Source organism: Antechinus flavipes, chromosome 2 (assembly GCF_016432865.1).
Source record: "Antechinus flavipes isolate AdamAnt ecotype Samford, QLD, Australia chromosome 2, AdamAnt_v2, whole genome shotgun sequence".
Classification (NCBI taxonomy): Eukaryota; Metazoa; Chordata; class Mammalia; order Dasyuromorphia; family Dasyuridae; genus Antechinus; species Antechinus flavipes.
In genome coordinates, this window is record NC_067399.1 from 244,360,420 (window position 1) to 244,384,773 (window position 24,354).

At 38.5% G+C, this 24,354-nt stretch overlaps 1 protein-coding gene across 1 annotated transcript in view; it reads right to left on the reverse strand.

Annotated features, from left to right (window-relative positions):
* Positions 1-21,778: 21,778 nt before the first annotated feature.
* The window catches only part of BMP7 (bone morphogenetic protein 7), a 95,344-nt gene continuing 92,768 nt past the window's right edge, over positions 21,779-24,354 (reverse strand). Inside the window, exon 7 of the mRNA XM_051976639.1 lies at positions 21,779-22,088. Coding sequence (XP_051832599.1) covers positions 21,939-22,088 — 150 coding nt within the window. The 3' untranslated portion in view covers positions 21,779-21,938. The remainder of the gene's footprint in view (positions 22,089-24,354) is intronic.

The window sequence follows — 24,354 nt, forward strand, 5'->3', positions numbered from 1 at the left end:
AATCAATAGTTTATATATGGTATAATTTTAAAAACTATTTTATAGCATTTTATTTTTCCAAATACATGTAGAGATAATTCATTTTTGTAAGATTTTGTATTACACATTTTTTTCTCCCTCTCTCCAAGACAGCAAGCAATCTAATATAGGTTATATATCTACAATACTTTTAAACACATTTCCATATTTGATATGTTGTGCAAGAAAAAATCAGACCAAAAGGGGAAAAACCATGAGTAAGAAAAAGCCAAAAAAAAAAAAAAGTGAAAATATTGTGCTTTGATCCACATTCAGTCTCCCTAGTTCTCTTTCTGGATGCAGATAGCATTTTCTATCCCAAGTTGATTGAAACAGTCTTGGATCACTGTTTGTTGAGAAGTGCTAAGTCTATCATAGTTGATCATCACAAAATCTTGCTGCTACTATGTTCAGATGTTCTCCTGGTTCTGCCCACTTCACGGAACATCAGTTTTAAGTCTTTCCAGACTTTTCTGAACTCAGCCTGCTCACAATTTCTTATAGCACAATAATATTCCATTACATTTATATCCCATAACTTATTCAGCCATTCCCCACTGATGGGCATCCACTCAATTTTCAATTCTTTGCCACTACAAAAAGAGCAAAACATTACATGACATAATTTAATTTGTGACAAAAGAATCCTCCTGTAAGCCTTAAATGGATGCCTAAGATTTCTCCTTTAAAGGAGAAGTTAAATGTTATTTCTGATGTACCTGCAGCTCCAGGGCTTGAACCAGGCTCATGGACTCCCAATTCAAGTCTCTCCTATACTACTAAAGATCATTTTTCTTGTGAGATAGGTACCTTCACAAGTTTTACAGACCCCTTTTCAGAATAATAATTTAAGAGGATTTTATTTTCCCAAATACTTGCAAAGATGTTTTCAACATTCACCTTTGTAAAATCTTATATTCCAAAATTTTCTCCCTCTCTCTCCTCCTTCCCCAAGGTAACAAACAATCCAATATAGATGTTAAACATATACAACAGGATAATATTTTTGTTGCAAAAAAAATGAAATATATAGGATTACAAAAGAAACCTATTATACTGACTCATGGTTTTCAATTTTTTTTTAGAATCCATGAATCCCAGTTTAAAAGCTTCCATTATAGAATGAGCAAAAAGGGACAAAAGCAAGAAGGTGGAGAAAACTCAGAGAATGATAAGCAGTGTTTTCTTTTGGTTCTCAAAAGTAAGATCACAGGATCCAGAAGTTGTCTAAATCCCAGCTTCTTAAATTGTGACTCATAATCCCATATGAGGTCTTGTAACTGAATGTGGGGGTCACAAAATTATGGCCTATTATCACTGAATGTTTGATTTGTGTGCTTGTTTTATAAACCTACATACCCAGAGTCATATAAAAAATTTTTCAGACTAAAAGGGGTGTAGTGAGTGGAAAAAAATTTAAGAAGCACTAGAAACCAAACTCCTCATTTAGAAATGAGAAAACAGAATCAAAGTAATGAAGGATTTTTCCACAATAATACAACTAGTTAGTAATAGAGTCAGGATTTTCCACCCCCATCCTCTTCAAAGTCAATGCTCTTTCCACTCCACAGCCTCCTAAGAGCTTGTGATTCTAAGAGTCTAAGATTCCAAGACTCCCAGATTCTAGCCCATTCTGAGTTTCCGAGATTTTTCATTGAAGCTGTTCTCTCTTTCTTTTCCCATTTCTAGGCACTGAAACAAGCAACAGCTGTCCTGTCAAGCGGATTACAGATAAGGATAAGTATCATCTAGTTTGACAATGTTTGGAGATTAGCTTTCATAACATGGTGGGAGGACAGCTGAGCATTCAAACCAATAAAGCAAATCTTGCTCTCCATGCCTACGCCTGTCACGCTCACTGCCTGAAAAGGGAACTCCATCCTGTTGGGAGAAGTTACTAAGGATTGAATGTGAGCATAAGCTCAGAAGGGGAGGGGGAAGAAAGAATGGAGAAGGAAGAAGCAGGGAATCATGCTCTTGGCAAGAAGTGTTTCTAGTTTCTTATTTTTTCTCTGATATGGGATAGATTTTTCACTATAGCAGGCTCTACTATTCTCCACAGAAAAAAACACAGGGACAAATGACAGCATCTTTGTACATTCTCTCACTTCTGTTCCTTTGCTATTCCCCATGCCTCTGACCCCATCTGCCCTGAACACACACACTTGTTAAATTACTACTTAACTGGCAAAACTCAACTCAAATATCACCTCCTCCAAGAAGACTTCTCTGATTCCTGATGGGTGGGTCGAATGGAAATAATAGTGGTTTGGGAATTAGAGAACAGGGGTTCAGATCTCGGCTTTGCCACTTTATACCTACATGATCTGGGGCAAATCATTTAACATCTCAGGGTCTCATTTTCTTCATTTGTAAAATGAAATGGTTGGAAGGTATCCTCTAAGGCCTTTTCTATCTCCAGATTTATGATCCTGTGACTTTACAGAGCACTCTGTTCTGAAAATTTCCAAATGTTCTTCTTAAGTATTATTGTGATGTATGTTTGTGTTTAACCCCTTCATAGTCATTCACAGTGTATGGGGTAGGTATGCTGGAATACTACCTGGAGCAGGGTGGAAGGAAGATTCCCATTAGTCGTTCCCCTGCAAGAAGTCCCTTAAAGTATGCAGGTGCACTCCATACTCCACCCATGTTCTATGTGTGCCCATGATCTCCCCTTGATGACATGTTCCACATTGGCCAAAAATGTATCTTATACAAATTCTGTACCTCTTCCCCAGTGCCCAACCCAGAGCTCTGCTCAAGTTAAATACTTTATAAATAAATGTATGTTGAATGAACAAATGATTGAATGGACGGAATAGAATGCTGGAGACTGGAGACACTGAGCCATCACCATTCCAAGGAGGTCTTACATATTGGATGAGGATTGAAAGAATCACCTCCTCTGGAGCCAAACTCTAAGCTCTGTTTTCCATCTAGAGTTGCCAAAGAGACAACTGAAGTCAGGCCAGTTGACCAGCCTCTGGACTGGAAGAATAGAGGAGTCTTTTTTCCTTGCTCACTGAGGTAACCCAGAACAAGAGGGAAAGCAGGAGGGATGAGGAAGACCTGCCATTCCTATCTTTCATCTTCAGTGCCAGGTGGTCAGTGGAGGTGGTGGGTGGGACGTCATCCCCTAGCTCTCCTGCTCAGTGGTGAGTAACTAGTTCCATGTACTTCCATGTCTGTCATTAATCTCCAGCCCTAATGACCATCCTAGTTCTTTCCATTTCCAGGTCTTGTTTGAACTGGCACTATTTAAAATGCTGGTTGTAATTACAGTGGTTTCTGCAGGCTGGAACTTAAACAGCTCAGATTCTATTGTGAGTGGATTTTTCTTCTTTGCTTAGCAATTTCAGTAATGATAGTCATTCACATCATTTATCATTGGGGTTTTCAGAATCACAAGGACTTTTTCAGACACTTGACCCTATACATGTGTGCCAAGAGAAAGAACAAAGAGCAGTAAGATAATAATAATAGCTGACATTTACATGCTACCTTGAGGTTTAAAAAAGTACTTCATATCTACTATTTCATTTCATCCTCAAAAACATTCATGAGATCAGAACTACAGGCATTATGAAACCCAGTTTACAGGTCAGGAAACTGAGGCTCAGCAAGGTGAAGAGACTTCCCTGAGGTTACTTAGCTCATAAAAGTTAGGGATGAGATTCTAAGCTAGGTCTGGACTGGCCTACTTCTGAGTCTAATATTTTCCATTATAGTATATGCCAGATATTATATAGCAAAGTCATCTAGGAAGTATAGAACATATACTGTCTATATAGGCTCCCTCCATTCTCAATATTATTCCTTTAAAATGTCATATCTTATTGCCAAGTCAAGCTCTAACACAAAGAAACCCTGTCATAAGTAACATGGTTCAGGCAATCACCAGAGACATGTCATAACTGGGCCTTCCACTTACCATCAATTTTTGTGACACCTACTAATGATATTAGGTGGGATGTCTTGGAATTATGGAAAGTTGGCAGTTACCCAGATAGTCTAAGACAGCCAAGTCAAAGTGAATTTTTTTGGCCTCAATTATCAGGTTAGGGCAAATAAGGGGATCAAATGAAGTACATAATTGCCAGACCTCCATTCCACTTCATGTTGCAAAGATGGTTTCAATATACCCCTTACAAAACAGTTCTCCCAGAGACCTTAGATTGTGTATATTACATACCTATAGACAGTACCGGGAATGGGCATGAGATGCTGATTGCCAGCATTCAATCCAAAGCCCTGGTATCATGATGGCATGTGACATCGTCACCACTCTACACAGACAAAACAAATGTCACTGGACCCTGGCCATCAGTGTAGTGGAACAGAGAAAAAAGGTCAGGGGATAAAAGACTCAGGCTCTCATCCCAGTTCTGCCTCTAACCATGTGCCCTTGGAAAGCTATTTCCCTTCTCTACAACTTAGTTCTCATCTCGTTAAAGTAAAGAGGTTGAACCATATGATCTCAAAAATCCTTCTGTCCTATGACATTCCTATACGGACATTTTTAATCCATAGAATTTGCAACAGTCACTTCACTACAGATTCATGCTTCTGACTCACTGACTAGTCCATGGGGAACAAGGGCAAATGTGGCCAGGTGGAACTCAAAGAGAAAAGGTGAGGGCCAGGTTTAGTAATGAGAGAGAAGATTTTGCATTCTCCCAGAGCTTATTGAGGTTACCCTTCATCTGCAGGAGAGCCCAGAGGACAGCCATTCCTGATTTATGGGCTAATCCTTCATCCCATATGCTACATCCCATACAGAGGCTTTCAAAAGCAGCATTGTGTATCTTCCTCTGAACATAGTATGCAGAAGATGTATTATTTTCTTTGATTAAAAGCCAAGGGAGGCAGGAAAAGGAGATTTAGAAGCACACTAGACAACTAGACACATGGTTTTACAACAGGGGCCCAAAAAAATGGTGATTATCAGTTGCAAAAAGGAGGGAGGGAGGGAGGGAGGAAGAGAGAGAGAGAGAGAGAGAGAGAGAGAGAGAGAGAGAGAGAGAGAGAGAGAGAGAGAGAGAGAGAGAGAGAGAGAGAGAAAAGTAGTGAAGGGCACATTGAGCAAAAAAAAAACCTTCTTAGACTAATATGTAGGAAGGAGTTTGGATTTGGGGGATTTCAATTTCTTCACATTGGATTGATTTAATAATAATCCTTTGTCTCCCAAGTATTACTCCCACCCATCTCAGAGTGAAGAAGGGCCTGAAGACAGAGGAGATAGGAAAATGTGCCTTATTATTTCTTTTCTCACAGACAAAAAGGTTTTTACAAAGTCTGTGAGTCATTAGTTGAGAAGCCCACACCTGGTTCCCAAGAGCTATGGATTTAGATCTTAGAAGCATATGTAATAGAACTAAGAGACCTTAAAATTTAGAATGTTGGAACTGGAATGAATCTTAGAACATAAAACACAGAGTGTCAAAGGCAAAAATGGCTTTAGATCAGAGAATACAAAATGTCCGAGCTAGAGGCAACCTTAATGGTATTTCAGAGGTAGAAGACTCTTAAAACCTAGAACATAGAACTTGAAGAATTGAACCTTAGCAATTTATAGATCAAGAAACTGGGGCTCAAAGTAGTGATTTATCCTCTGGTAGAACTAGAATTTGAGTCCAGTTCCTCTATTCCCATTCCCTTCTTTCTTTATGACACCATCACTAGACAAAATGTATGCTAAGCAGACAACTGGGCTAAGTATATAGGGGCATGGGTGGAATAGAAGAGACTATTATACTAAACATTATATTCTATGCACCCCCCGGGGAATATTAAATCTACATAGGACTTTTGCTGTTCATTTTTTCAGTCATGTCTAACTCTCTATGGTCCCATTTGGGATTTTCTTGACAAAGATACTGGAGTGGTTTGCCAATTTCCTTCCACCACTCATTTTACAGATGAAGAAACTGAAATAAAGAGGGTGAAGTGACTTGCTTAGAATCACAAAGCTAGTAAGTATCTGAGGTTGGATTTGAACTCAGGAAGATAAGGCTTCCTGATTTTATTCCAAGAGCTCTATTCACTGCCTCATCTACCTGCTCTCTACATACAACTAGAAGATTCTAAATAAGCGGATTCATATTCCCTAGGTATCCCTTTTACCACTACCCACTTTAGGGATGGCAAACTAGCATGGCCCAGGGGACAAATTCAGCCAGCTACTGAAGTTTTCACATATCCCCAGAGATAAGAGTGTTTTTTATATTTTAAAATAAAATCCCATTGTATTTTTAAAATATAAAAATCATTCTTAATTCTCAGGCTATAACAAAAACAATGGCAACTTTTGCACTCATTCAGGGGTATGTTTTTAAATGTAAAAACATTTTTATTGTATAGGACATGTGAAAACGGAGTGGACCACATTGATTCCTCAGGATATTGTTTGCTGACCTCTGATCCAATCCAATCTATCATGCTTGAAAAAAATTCCTCCTAGAACATCCCTGATAAGTGGCCATCTAGCATTTGCTTGAAGACTTGCAATGAGGAGAAGCTCATTCTTTTTGGAGACAGCCTATTCTAGTTGGCTTAGATCATAAAAGATATTTTTACGGACATCAAGCCTAATTTTGCCTTTTGGGAACTTTCATCTATTGTTCATAGTTCTTTCTGGGGCCACAGAAAAAAGATTTAATTCCTTTCACATACTTAACAACTTCTTTTATCATGTCCAACCCTGCCCCTTACCCTAAGTTTTTTCTTCATCGGACTATACATCTCCAGTTCCTTCAATCATATTCATGGGGACTGACTGGATTTGGCTCTTGGGCCATGCAGTTTTCCAACACATGACTTAAATGACCACTCAGTCCCTTCCAATTCGATGTATGACTACATAAGCCCTAAGGGCTCTTTTATCTCTAAATTTCATGAACTTGTGAACAAAAGGCCTAATAGAAATGAGGGAGCTAGAACAAACAGATCCCTATAGAAACTACATAGAACATTATTGGTGGAACTGTAACTTGATCCAAATTTTCTGCAAAATTATTTGAAATTATGTAAGAAAAATTATTAAACTGTTCCTACTCATTAGCAATGTCTCTATTTCTAAGCATATCCCAAGGGGATCAAATGCAAAAATAAAAGTCTCATATCGACCGAAATATTAAAAGTAGCACTTTTTAAGGAAACAAAAAATTGGAAATAAAGTACCTACCCATTAACTGAGGAATAGTTAAACAAATTGTGATATATATGTTATAAACATCACCATTCCATAAGAAACAATGGGAAAACTTTGCACAATAAAAAAGGAGTAAAAGAATAAGATAAACAAAGATTATAATAATGTAAATTAAAACAATAAAAAAAAACTGAATTCAAATTCAATTCAATGACTAATACTGATTCCAGAAGACAGGTTAAAGAAACACATCCTCTTCTGTTTTGATAGAAACACCAAATGCTTCAAGTGCAGAAAGTTGTAATTACTATATTGGTTAATCTGACTTGGCAGTTTTTTTTTTTAATCACAAGAGAGAGTTAGAGAATTAAGCTGGAGCAGGTATAGAAATGATTATGATGTAAAAAAAATCACTAGTAAAAATAAAGGAAGGAAGGGAGAAAGGAAGAAAGGAAAGAAGAGAGGGAGGGAGGGAGGAAGGACAAATGAGAAGGAGGGAGAGAGAGAGAGAGAGGGAGGGAAGGAAGGAAGGAAAAAGGGGAGGAAGAAAAGGAGGGAGGGAGAGAGAAAGGAAGAAAAGGAGGAAGGGAGGGAGGGAGGGAAGAAGAAAAGAAGGGAAGAAGGGAGGGAGGGAGGAAGAATGAAAAGGAGGGAGAGAAGAAGGAAGGAAGGGAGGGAGGAGGAAAAGAAGAGAGGAAGAGAAGAAAGGAGGAAGGAAGGAGGAAAAATGAGAAGGAGGGAGGGGCAAAAAGAAAGGAGGGAGGGAAGGAAGGAAGGAAATAAAAAAGGAAGGAAGGAAGGAAGAAAAGGAGGGAAGAAGGGAGGGAGGGAGGAAGAGAGGAAGGGAAGAAGGGAGGGAGGGAGGAAGAATGAAAAGGAGGGAGAGAAGAAGGAAGGGAGGGAGGAGGAGGAAAAGAAGGGAGGAAGAGAAGAAAGGAGGAAGGAAGGAGGAAAAATGAGGAGGGAGGGGAAAAAAGAAAGGAGGGAGGGAGGAAGGAAGGAAGGAAATAAAAAAGGAAGGAAGGAAGGAAGAAAGGAGGAAAAGAGGGAGAGAGGAAGGGAGGAAGGAAGTGAGGAAGAGAGAAAGGGAAGAAGAGAATAAGGGAGGAAGGGAAGAAGGGAGGGAGGAGAGGAAAATGGGAAGGAGGAGGAAGGAAGGAAAGAAGGAAGGAAGAAAAGGAGAGAAGGAGGGAGAGAGGAAGAGAGGAAGGAAGGAAGGAAGAAAAGGAGGGAAGAAGTCAAGGAGGAAGGAAGAATGAAAAGGAGGGAGAGAGGAAGGAAGGGAGGGAGGGAGAAAGAGAGGAAGGGAGGAAGGGAAGAAGGGATGGGAGGAGAGAGGAAAATGGGAAGGAGAGAGGTAGGGAAGAAGGGAGGGAAGGAAGAAAGGTAAGAAGGAAGGGAGGAAGGGAAGGAAGGGAAGGAAGGCAAGAAAGAAAGAAGGAAGGAAGGAAGGAAGAAAGGAAGGAAAATACCTCCACTAAAGAAGAACTCAGGGAAGAAGCCTTCTGTTCAATTGCTGCCTTCCTATTCTCTATAAAGAGAGGTGGTTAAGTGGTTTTCAAAAGGGAACTGAGAGTTGGATCCTCTTGGCTTCTGGGTAAGTGGTCAAGTCACCACACTTTTAATGCAGCAGGCCTCCAAGTGTGCCCACACCACATGGGTGGTTAGGACTGGCCACAGTACCCAGCACTCCAGAAAATCCTTTGGCAGCAGAACAAAAAGAGGAGTAGAGGGAGAGAATCATAGAGAGACATAGAACATTTGACATAGGAGAGTCCTTATACATCATTTTGTCCAGTGCACACTTCCTTTCTATTTTTGCAGAAGTAGAAACTGAGGTCTGGAGATGGGAGTAATTTATCCAAGGTCACAGAGCAACTCAATGACAGAATCCAAGCTGAAACTCATGGCTCTTGATTCCCATATTGAATAAATAGCAAAAAGCAAAGGGGTCAGCTCTCTTTTTCCCTTCCTCTTTGGCTTTGCAGGCTTCCTCTTTCCTACCTCTGAAACTCCTAATATCTTTTTTCAACAAGAAATTTGATATTCACCTATATGTCACACCTTTGAACACAAATCTAAATAACACACTAAATAAAATTTCAATAACTTTACTTGGAGTTCAAAATCTTCCACACCTAGGTACCACCCAATCTTATCTCATGTTACTTTCCTCTATAGCCTTTTTGTTACTTGACTAAGTAGCCCCTAAACATGCACTGCCTTCTCTGGTCTTCTTGCCTTTAATTCTGCTATTTTCTACCTAGCTCTATAGTACCTTCTCCTCTGCATTCATGCCCACCCTTTCACTTCCTAACTATACGAGCCCACCTGCTTTCTCTTCCAGGAAGCCTTTGATAAGGTTCTTCTCCCAAACTTCACAAAACACTTCATTTTACTGTATTTTACTTTCTGATGCACTAGTCAGGCACTTTTGAGCATCTTTAATCAAAGAAAATCCATCTGTGTTAATTATTGTCTCACTCTGTAGTACAGACTACTTGAGGGTGTGGACTACAACTTATCTAATTGTTTTTATCTTTACTAAATAGTTTTCTGTTCAAAGTAGACATCTGTAGTATGATGGGGCTGGAGGAAGAAGAGGCTTTCTCTATTTTGGGGAATGGGAATGACTGATTCTGTGATGTTTTGATTCCTTATCTTCAGGATAAGCCCATAGTCAGGATGTGCCCACATGCTCCCCAAAGGGTGCAACCACTTAGCTGGGTAAGTCTAGCACTGGCCTCCATCACAATAGTTTCCAGCTAGCAAGTCAAAGTTGTGTTTCCACCATGGGGTCTTGCATCTGTTCTCCTACTCACTCTATCCTTTGATATCCTCTTTACTCTTTAGTGCTGCCTGGTTTTCACTTACTGTTTGTATGCTCCCCCCTCACCCTCACCTCTGAACTCTTAAAAAAATCTGACTCTTACATTCCCTGAATTCAGTCCCCTCTCCTTCCCTTGCAGAGCTATTTCGTTCTTCAAGGCCCCAATTTCTTGCTCCAGGAGGGGAAATCTAGGATCTGGGAATTGTTAAAGAAGGAACTTCTCTGGATAAACCTCTGAGAACCAGAGGCCAATGTCATTTAAAAAGATATATGTAAAACTGTAGAAAGGGTCATTAAAAATGCCAAATAGAATGTTTATTCATGTCCTAAGGTTTAATTACCAGTAATTCTACCAGTCAGATAATAAACACTTATTCAACACATAATATGTGCCAGGCATTGTGCTAAACCTTAAAGATACAAAAAGACACAAAAGACAATCCCTACGCTTAAAGACTTCTCAATAAAATGGAGGAGACAACTAGCAAATAAATATATACAAATAAGTTATATCCAGGAAAAACAGGAAATAATTAAAAAGAAGGGAAGGCATTAAGATTAAGAAGGGGATAAGAAAAGCTTCTTGTAGGGGATGGGATTTTAATTGGGACTTGGAAAAAATCCAAGAAAGAAGATAGGACGAAATAAGGAGCATTTCAGGAATAGGGGGCAAGCTGACATGATGCTTAGAACAAAGAGATTGAATGTCTTGTTCATGGAACAGTAAGGAAGTCAGTAAATAGATTATAGAGTAGATGGAAAAGTGAAAGACATAAAATGACTAGAAAGAAAGAGAGAGGATAGCTTATGAAAAGCTTTGAATGACAAATAGAAGGTTTTTAATTTGATCCTGGAAGCAATCAGAAGTCACTGGGATTTATAGACTGGAAGGTGACATGATTGGACTTTATGCTTTAGGAAAAATCACTTTGACAGCTGAATGGAGGATGAATTTACATATATTGAATTGAGGCAGGCAGACCCATAGCAAGTTATTGCAGTAGTACAAGTATAAGGTTATGGAGGGCCTGATGATGGCAGAGGAGAGAAAAGATTATTTCAAGAGATGTTGCAAATGAGAAATCAACAGACCTTGGCAACCAACTGGATATAGGAGGTAGAGTGAAGAGCTAAGGATGACACCTAAATCACAAATCTAAGAGACAGGAAAGATAGTGTTGCACTCATCACTAATAGGTACATTTGGAAAGAGGGAGCATTCAGAAGGAAAGACAATAATTTCAGTTTTGAATATAGTATATCTAAGATATCTACTGGATATCCAGTTTGAGATGTCTAAAAGGTATCTTGCCAAAAACAAAAGGAGATACAAGATTGGAAGTGAGCAGAGAAATTAGGGCAGAATAGGTAGATTTGAGAATCATCAGCACTGAATTGAGAATTAAATCCATTGGATCTGATGACATCACCAGGTGAAATAGAAAAGAGGAACAAGAAGGCGGAGAAGAGGAACAGAATGCTAACCTACAATTAGAGAGCATGAAGGACTTATATGAGGATTTAGCAAAGGAGACTAGGAGAGGTCTGAGAGGTAGGAGGAGAACCAGGAGAAAGTAGTTTCCCAAAAGCCTAAAAAGAAGAGAATATCGAGGAGAAGACAGTGATCAACAGTGCTAAAGGCTGCAAAAAAGACAAAGAGAATGAAGATTGAGGAACGATCACTATTTTTGGTTACTAAGAGATCAGTTTTATGAATTATAGCTCTTACTCAGAACAATAACATCTTTCTGTAATTTCTATTCATGGACCAAAGTTAATTAGAAACAAATTTTTTAAATGATTGATAATAAACCCATTGTAAAATTTTTTATTGACTGCCGTTTTTTTCTACCACAAATCAAAGTAAAGTGTTTCTTAAAACTGGTGTTCCAAATTATATGAAAATCAGTTGAATCCTTTGAAAACTAGCACTTAATCAAACAGATAAAAAGAAAAAAATAAGGAATGTTAAACTATGGATTTAAAAAGGGGACCTCACTTCCTTGAGTCAACAATTGGTCAAGAGTATCCATCTTTTTCAGCCCTTCCCTTTGTGAAAACAGACTTAAGCTTCTATTGATAATAAGATCCTACTGCTATAGCCAGGTGTATTGTGTTTGTGTGTGTGTGTGTGTGTGTGTGTGTGTTTAATAAGTCATACATACTCTGCTTTAAACAAACATACATGAAATATGGAGTTATCAAAGAGACAAACCAAAGGATATAATTATTCACTCTGTTAAGGTATTCTTCTCTTTTTAAAAGATTACTTCTATTTTATACAGTGTGCCTACTTTGGGCCTTTTAAATAGGATTCAATTTAGAAAATAAAATAGAGACACGACTTTTCAGAAACATATTTACTTTGTAAAGTACATTTTCTCAAAATTCTTCCTCCTATTGTGAGGAGACTATCCTGAGCAAAATCCCACAGGGAGGAAGGAAAAAGAGGCAATGAGATGGGAAGAAGGAGGAGAAAGAATATCAAAAGCAGCCGATGAGACAATCCATCCTAGCCCAAAAAGGAAACTTTTTTGTAGACAGACAAGTCTCAGACTTTCTTTAGTTTAGAAAGGAAGAGAGGTTGGAGGTTATCACCCTTTTGTGAACTCTGTTGACTTAAGTGGGTGTTCAGTCTGCAAAAAAACCAACAGGCTGGGCTCTATCTACCATGTACAGTATTGAGCAATTTATATATACAAAAAGTTAACCTATTTATATACCCTGGAATGCAACCACTAGAGATGGGCTTAGGCCAAGTGTGTATGGGGGTAGAATTAAATCAGAAATGGAACTGTTTGCCCCGATTACTGGCTCAGTCAAGTGTTTCTGGTCAGTGTTAACAGAAGCCTCATTCCTTAGATTAAAAAAAAAAAAAAAGACCTGCAAAGCTAGACTAATGGTATTATTTTAGGGACAGCTTAAGGAGTGATGGAGGCATTAACTCATCTGTCATCTGTTCCTTTGTCAATGCTCAAAATAAGTTAAACTGGGCTGAGTTCCCCATCAATTTAAAGTTATTCAAGTAGGCCAGAAAATACACCCTTTTGGAAAGCACCTAAGTGCTTTCCAAAGCTGGAAGGGACCTTAGTAAGTATAGTCATAGATCAACAGAGGGCAAGTTAGAGTAGATCCTACCACTGTCATAGAGAGATCATTGTCACAGGACTAGAGAATCGGATTTAGACCTTGAAAGAACCTAGTCCAAGTCTTCTCATTTTACACACAAGGAAGCTGAAGTCAGAGAGTTAATCATATGAATTGTGTTAAACTCAGTCTGTTGTTTGTCCTTCATTTTTGAAGAGGACCAACATCACAGAGTGATGTCTTGACTTGCTCATGAATTGAGTTTAATTGAGGCAGAGACATCAGCTCCATTCTCTCTCTCAGAGTCATTGAAGTTCAGTGGCAGGACAAAAGTCAAGTGGCTGGCAGTGGCCTAGGCTGCAGGAGAAGGCCTTGGGGTCTTCAGTGTCTGAGCGAGCTGTAGGCACTCCACAATGCCTGCTCCAGCCCCCTTGGTGGCTGGTGGAACAAATTCCTTCCATCGGGAAAGGGGTAGACACCCCCTAACTCACCCATTGGTTACTTTCAGCCCAGGTTAGCCCAGTGTGGAGCTGGTTTTACCAGAATATGGCTATACACATGCACAGCTTCTTAGGGCCACAGGTGAGAGCTGGGTGAATCAGGTAGATCCCAAAGGTGGATAAGCAGCCTTCAAAAACATTCCCACAAGAGGCACTAGTTCTCCTGAATGTCCCCTGAATCCAAAGGGAAGGATCAGGCAATGGGAAAAGGACATTTATTGGGCTTTAAAGAAAGACAACAGTCTCTAGAAAGAGTGTTAGAGCCAAGCCACAAAGCCACCTGACCTCTGGCCTGACTAATGAAGGCTAATTGCTCAGAATCGGATAAGTTACCACCTTACTTGCCATAGATATGTCAAACCGGAAGGGGGATGGGAGGATGATTTCAAATAAAATTTCTTGAAATGGAAAGACTCAGAATCTGGATTTGGTTAGAGAGGGTCAAAGCTCAAATATGTAATTTCTCTGTTCTCTTCAGCAATTGAAACCATTTTATGCAGCCTTTATATAATTTAATTAAATATGATATGCACAAGCATGGGTAAAATACAAAGATGGTGACCTCTGGGCTTTGTAAATCATGGTCAAAGCCATTTTCCCCTGCCTGAACATTGGAAGTATTTAGTCTGTTCCTTTGTGAATTGCTTGTGGCATTATAAATTCAGAGTATTCTAGTATAACAAGGCTCTAAGCTCAAATTCTTCTTTCCTGACTTCCCAAATCCACTTGTTTTCTTGGAGCAATGAATAGGAGGAAGCCATTACACTATCTGGAGGACACTACCTGTCATCATTTACTTCAATGCTTAAAAGGTCTATGTTTCAGTTAGTGTGTGTGCTCCTTCCAGTAACCAAGAGAGCAGCTTCTCCTATACTCTCCCCACTCCCCCAAGAAAAACACCTTCATGGGTGGGCTTTGAAATCACTGTGGCTGAAAAATTTCTTAGCCTGGTTCCAAACCAGGTCTAGGACTACAAAGCAAAAATTACATAATCCCTGCCTTAAGGGAGCTGCCATTCCACACGGAGAGATAACATGTAAGTAATGAGCATGCTGCTTATATACAAAATAGATCTTCTTTGTGTAGAATAATCCATAGCTTGCAGTCCGCTGACACATGCTGATATGCTTGAGAGTTCAGGGTTATCAATGTACCAGAAAAAGGTTAGAAAAAAGACTTTTGGAATATTTTCAAAGTAAGCCTTGTGAGGTAGAATATACATAACTATACCAGAAGAAGCTTTCAGCTCATGATCTCAAAACACTGCTCAAAAAATGAAAGCAAAATTCTGGGTAATTGGAAGGAACCTTTGAAGTCAACCAGTAACCTAAGAGGAGCCAAGCACCAAGGGGCAGAGAAAACAACCAGAAGAGTCAGAAAAGAGATGAATTTTTATTGAAGAGGATTTAGAGATTAAAGAGTTCCTAGAGGTTAATTAGTTCAACCCCTCACTCTCCTTTATTTTAAGAATGGTGAAACTAAGGCCAACAGAGATAATTAGCTCAAGACCACAAAGAGCACTGTCTCTGGAGACAAATGATTCAGGTTTAAAACTCACTTTTGGTGCTTAATACTTGTGCTGCAATTTTCTCATTTGTAAAATGGACAAGGTTGGGCCAGATGACCTCAGAGGTACCTTATATCTCTAGATGTAGAATTCTATGATCTCTTGATTTGCCAAGGAAGCCAAGGAATTCATCAAGAGATCAAGAGAGTATGCTTGGACTGAAAAACAAGATTTCTCTGGAAGCAGAGTCCAAATTTTGGGCTTTGGAAAGGACATATTTATTCTGACTAAAGAAACAAGTATAGGGGCAGCCAGATGGTACAGCAGATAGAGAACTAGCCTTGGAGTCAGGAGGCTCTGAGTTCAAAATCAACCTCACTTAACAGTTACTAGCTGTGTCATTGCTGAGCAAGCCACTTAACCACAACTGCCTCACTTTAAAAAAAAAAAAAAGAATTGAATATTCACGAAGAGATCATGATAGTCTCTGGTTAGTCTTCTGCAATGTCTAACATCCAATAGCATTTACCTTCCAGAGTAGTTGTGAGGATTAAATGAGATGATATATAAATGTTAACTATTATTAATATTTAACATTGCTATTGTCCTGGAGGAAGACATAGATAAGAAGGATTAACAAATCAGTACCTAGAAAGGATACAAAAGTCTACTTGAGAGTAGAAACCTTTACAGAATTTTCCTATTTGTCTCTTTTGCTTTTGTTTTATTTGTTTGTTTTCTGCAAGGCAGTTGGTGTTAAATGACTGGCCCAGAGTCCTATCATGCAGGAGATACAGAGGTATGTTCCCAGGAATAATAGAGGATGTCCAGGGAAGGCAGAACATGAAGGAACAGTCTTAAACTCCTGAAGAACACAGACTGGTCTAGAATATCCCAAAAGAAGATGAAAATTCCTTTTCCTTCCCTTGAAAATTCTGGATTTCAAGCTGTTAAGAAGTTAGCATTGCCTCCTTGGATTGGGAGATTACTACTAGGTTAATGGACTACATAATTACCCCCATGATTGCAATTATTATTGTCTGCTGGATTAAAAAAAATCTCCAGTAATGAGCTGGTATCAAAAAGGATCTAGTAAGGTTCCAGGAAATTCTAAATTTCCTCATCCTTAGCCCTCAAATACCAGCTCAACCTGAAGGGAAGAAAAAAAGAGTTGAGAGATTGTAGGATCTGAAGAGGAAATGATTTTTAAAAGCTTTGTTTGTTCTAGATGGAATGCAGAACGTTGGGCACCTTAGTCCACTTTAGTAGCTGGAGGAAAAGTGAACTGGGGTTTATAATGAGAATCTACAATTATCCAATAGTGATCTAAACTCCTTCCTCCACCCTCAAGAGGCCCTTAGTTGGTGGAGTACAGGTGGAATTCACATTAAAGCAAACCCAATAAATGAAAATTCAGATGTTCATAAAAAATAAGTTAGGAAACAAGTTTTCCAATTATAAAAGGACCTATTACAAAGCAACTTTTGAAGAATCAATTCCTTAAGTGGCTTTAAAATATCTGGACAAGTCACATCGCCTCTGTTTGCCTTAGTTTCTTCATCTGTAAAATAGGGATAATAATAGCACAAATGAGATAAGATTGTAAAGTCTTAGACCAGTGCTTGACACATAGTAAGTACTATGTTATTATAATTATTATTGAATTTACATCCAATTTTCAGGGATACATCTTATTTTATAAAACAGGCTCACTCTAAATAAGGAACACATACAAGCCAATTAAAACCTCAAACTTAAATCCCAGAGCCTATTGTTATATTTTCAGGATGATCATTTAATTTACATAAAGATTAATTCAATTTATCAATGCATTAAGAACCTAACCTGTGCAAATCACTCCATTAGATGGTATGGATATAAAGAAGATAAAATGTCCTCAAGAGTAATTCTGCCATGATGGGATGAGGGGTTCTTTCAGATATAACTACTAAAAAAGTAATTTAAGAAGAGAGAGAACACTGATGGGGCAGGGTGATGTAGGGTGATTTAAGGAAGATTTCATAGAGAAGATAGCAACTAAGTTTAATCTTGAAGGATTCAGAGGAAAAGAGGGAAGGAAAGAGTTCATTTTAAGCATGCAGAACAGCTGGTACAAATGCAGGAACATAGGGAGATATACTATTGAGTTCAGGGGCCAGCTAATAGTCCACTTGAACTGGAACACATAAGAAATGAAGTGAAATAATGTGAAATGAGCCTATAAAAGGAGGTGGAAGCTAAAGAATGGAGAGAAGTCAATATCAAACTGAGAAGTTTGTATTTTATGATTAAACTCTCAGGGAAATATTGAAGGTTCTGAGCAGGGGAGTATTTGCTGACACCTTGCCTTAGAAAAAGAGACCCTACCCATACCTTATTTGGCAGCAGCATTGAGAATCTTTTGGAAAATGAGACTTGGACACAGAGATACCAGCTGGGAGACTGCTACAATAATCCAGGAAGCCATTGGGCTCAAATCTAAATGTTGATGGTCAGAATGCGGCAGATCTGAAAGCTTTTATGAAGATCAACCCAACTAGATTTTGGCAACTGATCAGATACAAGAGTAAAGGACTCCATTTATGAACCTGAAAGGATGACAGACTCTACAACAGAAATTAGGTAATTTGGAAAAGGGGTAAAGTTATTCCATTCACTCTATATTACTCTATATTGTTGCATGTTTTGTCCCCATGGAATATAAGATCTTTGATAGGGATTAGGTTTTGTTTGTTTGGTTGTTTGTTTTTTGAGGAGTGGAATTTGGTACTTTTCTTTGTTTCTATCTCCACACAGTAACAATGCCTGACACTTAGCAAAGGCTTAATAAATGCTTCTTCCTAACTAACTAGATAAGAGTCAAGAGATCTTTAATCCTTCCACGTAACCTTGGGCAAGTGATATTGGCTCTTTGATCCTATTTCTTCATTTGTAAAAGAGGAACCAGACCAAATGATTTGAGATCCTTTGCAATTTTATGATTCTATGGAGAAGTCAGATACATATATTAAACTATCAAGTCTGTAGAATGATAGGAATGGATGGTCTCTAAGATGTCTTTCAGACCTAAATCTATAAACCTCAATTCAGACCTCAATCTATAAACTTAAGTTTTTGGATGCTTAGTACTTCAAACCCAGAACTCTGTCCCCAAGGAATTTACAATCCAGAGCAGAGGTGTCAAACACCAGGTCTGCAATATTCCCTGGAGTACCTGAACCAGATTAAAATGTAATTGAGAAATATTCAATAAAATAAATAAAAATACAATAAAACAGAGGTATCTGTACGTGTTAAAACCAAATCAATATGCAAAATGCAGGAATCCTTATGCACAATTTAATGGCCCTTCTGCACGGTTGATACCTTAAGAGGAAACAAAACTCACAGGCAAAAATAATTATAGAATAATTACATGTAAACTAAGCAATACCCAAAAGGAAGAGATTAGTATATATTGGAAGAGTTGTGGAAAAAGTTAAATAGAGGAAATGTGAGATCACTCCAAATTGGGGAGGAAGGGAGGAGAGAGAGGATAGAATATGAACAAAAGGCAAAGTAGTTAAAGGAGTATATGTGAGGAAGCCAGGCCAGAGAGGCCTGTTCTTCAGGAAAAACGAGAAACAAGGCCTCATTGATTCTACAGATAAACAAATGGGGGAAATCAATCCTGAATCTAAATGGCTGAACTTGTTAGGGAAGGATTGCTGGTTCATTTTTGTCAGAAAGTCCTTCAACCCAACAACCATTACCCATCTCTTCAGGTCAGGGATTTCGTTAACATCAATCAGGGGACTTCAACTTACTCTTCAAAGCCTCTGGAAACCCCAAATATTATTCTATGCCTCGAGTTATAGTGTTGTCTTAATTTTGTAGTTAGACAAGAATCTTTCAATTGCTTCCATGGAAATGCCTGTTGTAGCTACACAGAGGGAAAGGTTTCTGCCAGCAGCATCTTTAAAATATGTTCTAATGATGCAGGTTAGAAAATGTCAGCTCTCTGGCAAGGGTTATTTCAGAGTTTGTTGTTGTTATTGTTGTTGTTTTTTCCTTTTTTGTGCCTCTATAATTTTATTGGGATGACTAAATCTCTGGACTATGTTATCCCTAAACAGAACTAATTTACCCCCTGCTTCTTTGAAACAGCTGCTGACAGCTGCACTGTAATTCAATCAAGGATCTTTGTAGTTGAACCTACCAAACATTCAGCATTTTTTGTTGCTTCATTTTGTTTTGTTCAATTTCTTCTGTCCCAAAACAGCTGCATCAGAGACTGACAAGTGTCTGTTCACTTTTAGGCAGAGTAAAAAAAAAAGTCCATTGGCAGAAGCAATCATGGGCAGGGATCAGCAGGGCATTGGTATAGCATTTTATAAGATGAATTCAAACACTAGAGCCTCAAAAATTAATCAAACAGGTTTGGCAAACACCATCATTCCCATTTTACAAATGAGAAACTGAGGTTAAATAACTTGAGGTTTCTTTCTCAATCTCCTAATACCACACCTTAATTTTGAGTTCAGATTTTAATATATAGTATATTGTTTTCTTTGTAATCCTACATATTTTATTAAATGTATCTACAAACCATCCTGAAAGGGGATCTATAGGCTTTTCCAGACTGCCAAAAGGGTACATCACATTAAAAAAGGCTGAGGACCCCATATTATTTGGTGAACCATACCACTCTCCTCCACATCACCTACTTCCTAAGCCCAAAGGCCAGGTTTAGGGGGAAAATGATCACAAACCAAGCTTCTTTGCAGTAAAAAGTCAAAATGCTTTATTTTTCTATTTTTGTACAAAATTTCTCTAAGGACTGCTCTATTGGAAGAAAAAAAAAACAGAAGTGTACATATCTGTCCAACTGTTAAAATAAATATTTTCTTAAATAAGGAAACAAAAAGTGTTTAAAGAGATGAAAATCATTTTCCTGAACAAGTGATTAAAGAGGAAACTGGGATGGAAATAAATAATTTTTCTGTCGTGACAACTATTTACACTTAAAATGTACAAACAAACAAGAAAGCTAACCCAGCGACCACAGGAGTCTAGGCTGGGTAAAGGATTGAGACAGTACTAACTATGGGACGGCTTTATGCCTAGAGCCAACACACTCTGACCTTAAAGTCCTCAGCTCAGCCTAAACAGAATATTCTGCCCACGGTTGATGAGGCATCCACAGCCTGACTAACTGGGAAGCAGCAGGCGACTAGAAGCCTAGTATTCCTGGATGCCAACTTAGCTGAAGGATGAACAAAAGTTTTTTCACCCTTGAAATAAGTATTTATTTTTCAATGTCCCCACATGACTCGATCTGAGATCAACTTGCCCTTTGTTCTCACTACTTGGGATATAGGAACCATTGGATAAAGTCTCAATATTTTGCAAGTTGGCTCAAAACAGTTTTAATAAGGCACATGGTACAGGTTTGAACCAAAGGCACCGAGTCACACCCATAGTCTCTTAGCATCAAGAAACTAATCAGAATAAATAGGCAAAGACTGACCAATGAAAGCATAGCCTTGATTTTTCAGAATAGCATCCCACACTCACTAAACCATGTTTGATGGGTCTCCACCCTTCACCCTCAAATACAAATGAGAATCTGGCAGGTTAACCTTGAATCTAGTTTATAAGCTAAAGATTGTTTTAAGCTAACTAATTATATTTCAACATCTGAGACATTTTCAAATCAAGTCCTTTATAGAGATGGAATCCTAATGTCTGTCACTGGAATCTCATGCTTGAGTAATTTACAAACAGCACATAATGGAGGTTGCCTCTCTGAAGATGCAAGATATTCACAAGACCCCCAATTCTGAAGGACTCTTCTAAATCTCAAAAACTTGATAACTTAAATGGGGACCTGATAGTGGCTTCTCAGAGCGCCTGATTTTTTAGGTCAAACATTATGTAGCCAGTGTATCACACAAAGTTCAGAACATAAGTGATTTGTCACTTGTTTCCCTGGCCCACCTTAATTTCAGACTTTAGACATTTTCCCCCCATAACAGCAAATCAGATTTCTGCTGGTATTTAACATGCCTATTTAATCTCTGGCACACACAACACAAATACAGAGAGTGAACACGTCCTTTGGAGTTTATTTACTTTGGATTTTTCCTTCTCCAATCAACGTCAACATATCCCCCAGAGTGGAAATTTATTTTCCCCTCTACCTACTTGTGTTTTGATTGAGTAAACCCATACATGCTTTCTGTTCCTGTGAGTCAAATGCCGAGACCTTCCGGGGGTTTCAGGGCCCCCTGATACCCAGCCACAGCTTCTGTTTATGAAGTTGGAGTAAATAAAGGAATTGGGATAAATTGTTTAGGAAATGTATCTAACATCCTAACCATTTTTCATTTATTCGTTTTATTGTGACTTTTATTACAGGAACTTCCAAGTCATTCTTACTAAGCACATATAGACGTGCACACGTGCACACACACAGACATACACACCCCTACCCTGCTGGGTGGCCTTGATGTTCATAATTACCCCCAGAGAGTGAGTAATCTTTGGGTTGAGACTTAGAAGCCAATCGCTGTGGCCAGGTTTTCAGTAAGGCTGTTTCTGCTTTGTTTTTCTTGTGCCAGCTTGTAGCATCTTGCTCTTGAGATTTTGCTCAATCATCCCTGCACCTTTTACACACATGCACACACACACACACACACACACACACACACACACACACACACACCCTTGAAAATGGCAGCATTGTGGCTTCTTTCAAAAAGATGTGTTGTGGAAGGCCCCAGCTCTTTGCCAAATGATCCAGAACGGAGTTCCTTCTGCAGCACAAGAAGATCTGAAACCTGAGGCTAAACTGATGGCAGCCTAATGACAGCCACAGGCTCGGACGACCATGTTCCTGTATTTTTTGAGAATGACATTGGAGCTATCGTCAAAGTAGAGAACAGAGATGGCATTGAGTTGGGTTGGAGCACAGCAAGGCTTCGGCACGGTCTCTGGGTTTATAAAATGTACCTAGAAAGAAAGAGAAAGAAAAAGAAGGGTAAAGAAGTCTCCTCTTGGATGTGTTCTGGATTCCTCACTCCTACAGGTATCATTTACAGGGAAGAGCATTTCTATCCTAGATCTCTGCACTGAAAAATATGGAGTGCCCATATTTGGAGAACATCCAGAACATGAAAGACTTTATTACTTTCTGGTCTAATCACATTTAAAATACTAAAATTAGAATTCTGAGTCCCAAACTTAAAGAGGGAAATTTACAAATAATGCAAATTTATAAAAGCAAATGGGACAACTAAAGGTTTAGAAGTCATATCATATAAGAAAAATTGAAGAAACCAAAACTATACAGGGCTCCTTTAAGAGAAGACTAAGGGGCAGGAGAAAAAAGATAAGAACAGCTTAGTATATATGAAAGGTTGACAATGCCAAAACTCTTCAATATGGCTCTAGAAATCAAAACTAGAAGCAGGAGGCAGACTCTTTGCAAAGAGGCAGATTTCAGTTCATTAGGAGAGAAACATCCTTTTCAAGGTGTAGAACAAAGGAATAGGCTGACTTGTAAGATAGTAACCTCCTAGTCACTGAAAATGTTCAAGTCTGGACTGGTTGACTGTCAAGATTGTTGTAATGGAGGACTACACTTGGATGAGGGTTTATATTCGATAACCTTCCAGATCCCTTTCAACTATGATCTTTGAGAATGATGTTCTAAAGAAGTATAGCATAAGCCATAAATAGTTCTACTTGTTAAATTACTGCCAAAGTCTTACCCATAAACTTTGGACCACTAACACCAGGGTTTTTTTTTTCTTACCTGATGAGATTCTACTCCTCCATTTTTCATAGCATATAGACAGATTTTTTTTTTTTAGCAGGGAAGGTAGACCCATACTAATTTATCTATTCTCCCTGATTTGGGTCCCCTTTATGACAATGACAAAGTCAAAATTAGAAGGGGAAAAAAGTAGGAAAGATGGTAATGCAGGAAGTGTATTAGTAAGGTATTAAAAGAAAAACTTAATCCACATTGCAATGTTAGTAACAAATGGTCATTCAGAGATGTCATTTCAGTCTAACAAACTTTTACTAAAAATTTTATTATGTATAAGGGACTATATAGACATTAGGAGGTCTCAAATGTTGAATATATATCAGTACCAGACAGATTTTATCTAAACTGAACTTTTATTATATCTCTCTCTTATTCAAAAACATGTAATGGCTCTCATTTTCCTACCCCATCATAACTGAATTCCTTAGACTGGCTTTGAAGACCCTTTTTAATCTCATCTCATCCTCATTATCCCCAAAACTCTCACTGCTATCAAATAAAGACCACAAACTGATCTTCCAAGATTATAAGATACTTTCTCCTGCTTCCATGCTTTCATTATGGAACATACTCCTTCACAGCAAATTGAATCCTAGAATTAAAAGGGCCCAAGTTTATCTCCTGCCTCGCTCTGTGACCCTGAGCAAATCACTTCACTATTTGCCTCAGTATCCTCATCTGAAATGAGGAAAACAGGGTTGTGAGTATCAAATGAGATAATATACATAAAGCATTTTGCAAACCTTAAAGCACTACATAAAACTTAGCATTTATTATTCAAGCCAAGTTCCATCTTCTCCATGAAGCCACTCTTCACTACCATAGTCCTTCATGCTGAAACTTTCATGTTGTTTTTGACTCATCCTTCTCCCTTACTTTTCATTCAGCCAGTAACTAAATTATATATCTCCCACCTCAGAAATCTTTTTCATATGTTTCCCCCATCCTCTCAATTTCTATTGCCAAAACTCTTTTAGAGGCCCTCATTCAACAAGTTTGAACTGTTTCATCAACTTCCTAACAGGTCTTCCTTCATCTACTCTCTCCCTTTCTGAATTTTTCCTCTGCATCACTGTCAGGATCATCTTACTAATAATATACAGATCTGGCCAAGGCTTTACTTTGTAAGTAATAGACTCAATGAAGGTTTTTATGCAAGAGAGAATTCAAGTTCCTTAGTTTGGCATTTGGACATACACAAACGTTTCCAACCTTAGTTCAAATTATTCCTTTCCATATACTCTGGGTCCTAGCCACATTAGACTCACTCACTATCCCTAAGCTTTCCTGCCTTTAACATCTTTTTTTCCCTTGCTATTTGTTTCATGTGTCTGTAATATCTCTCTAGTTAGACAGCTCCTGGAGGTTCTTGGAGGTTCTTTGGCTTCCCATGCTCCTAGTATGAGGTTAAGTATGCAATAAACAACCAACATCTGTATCACT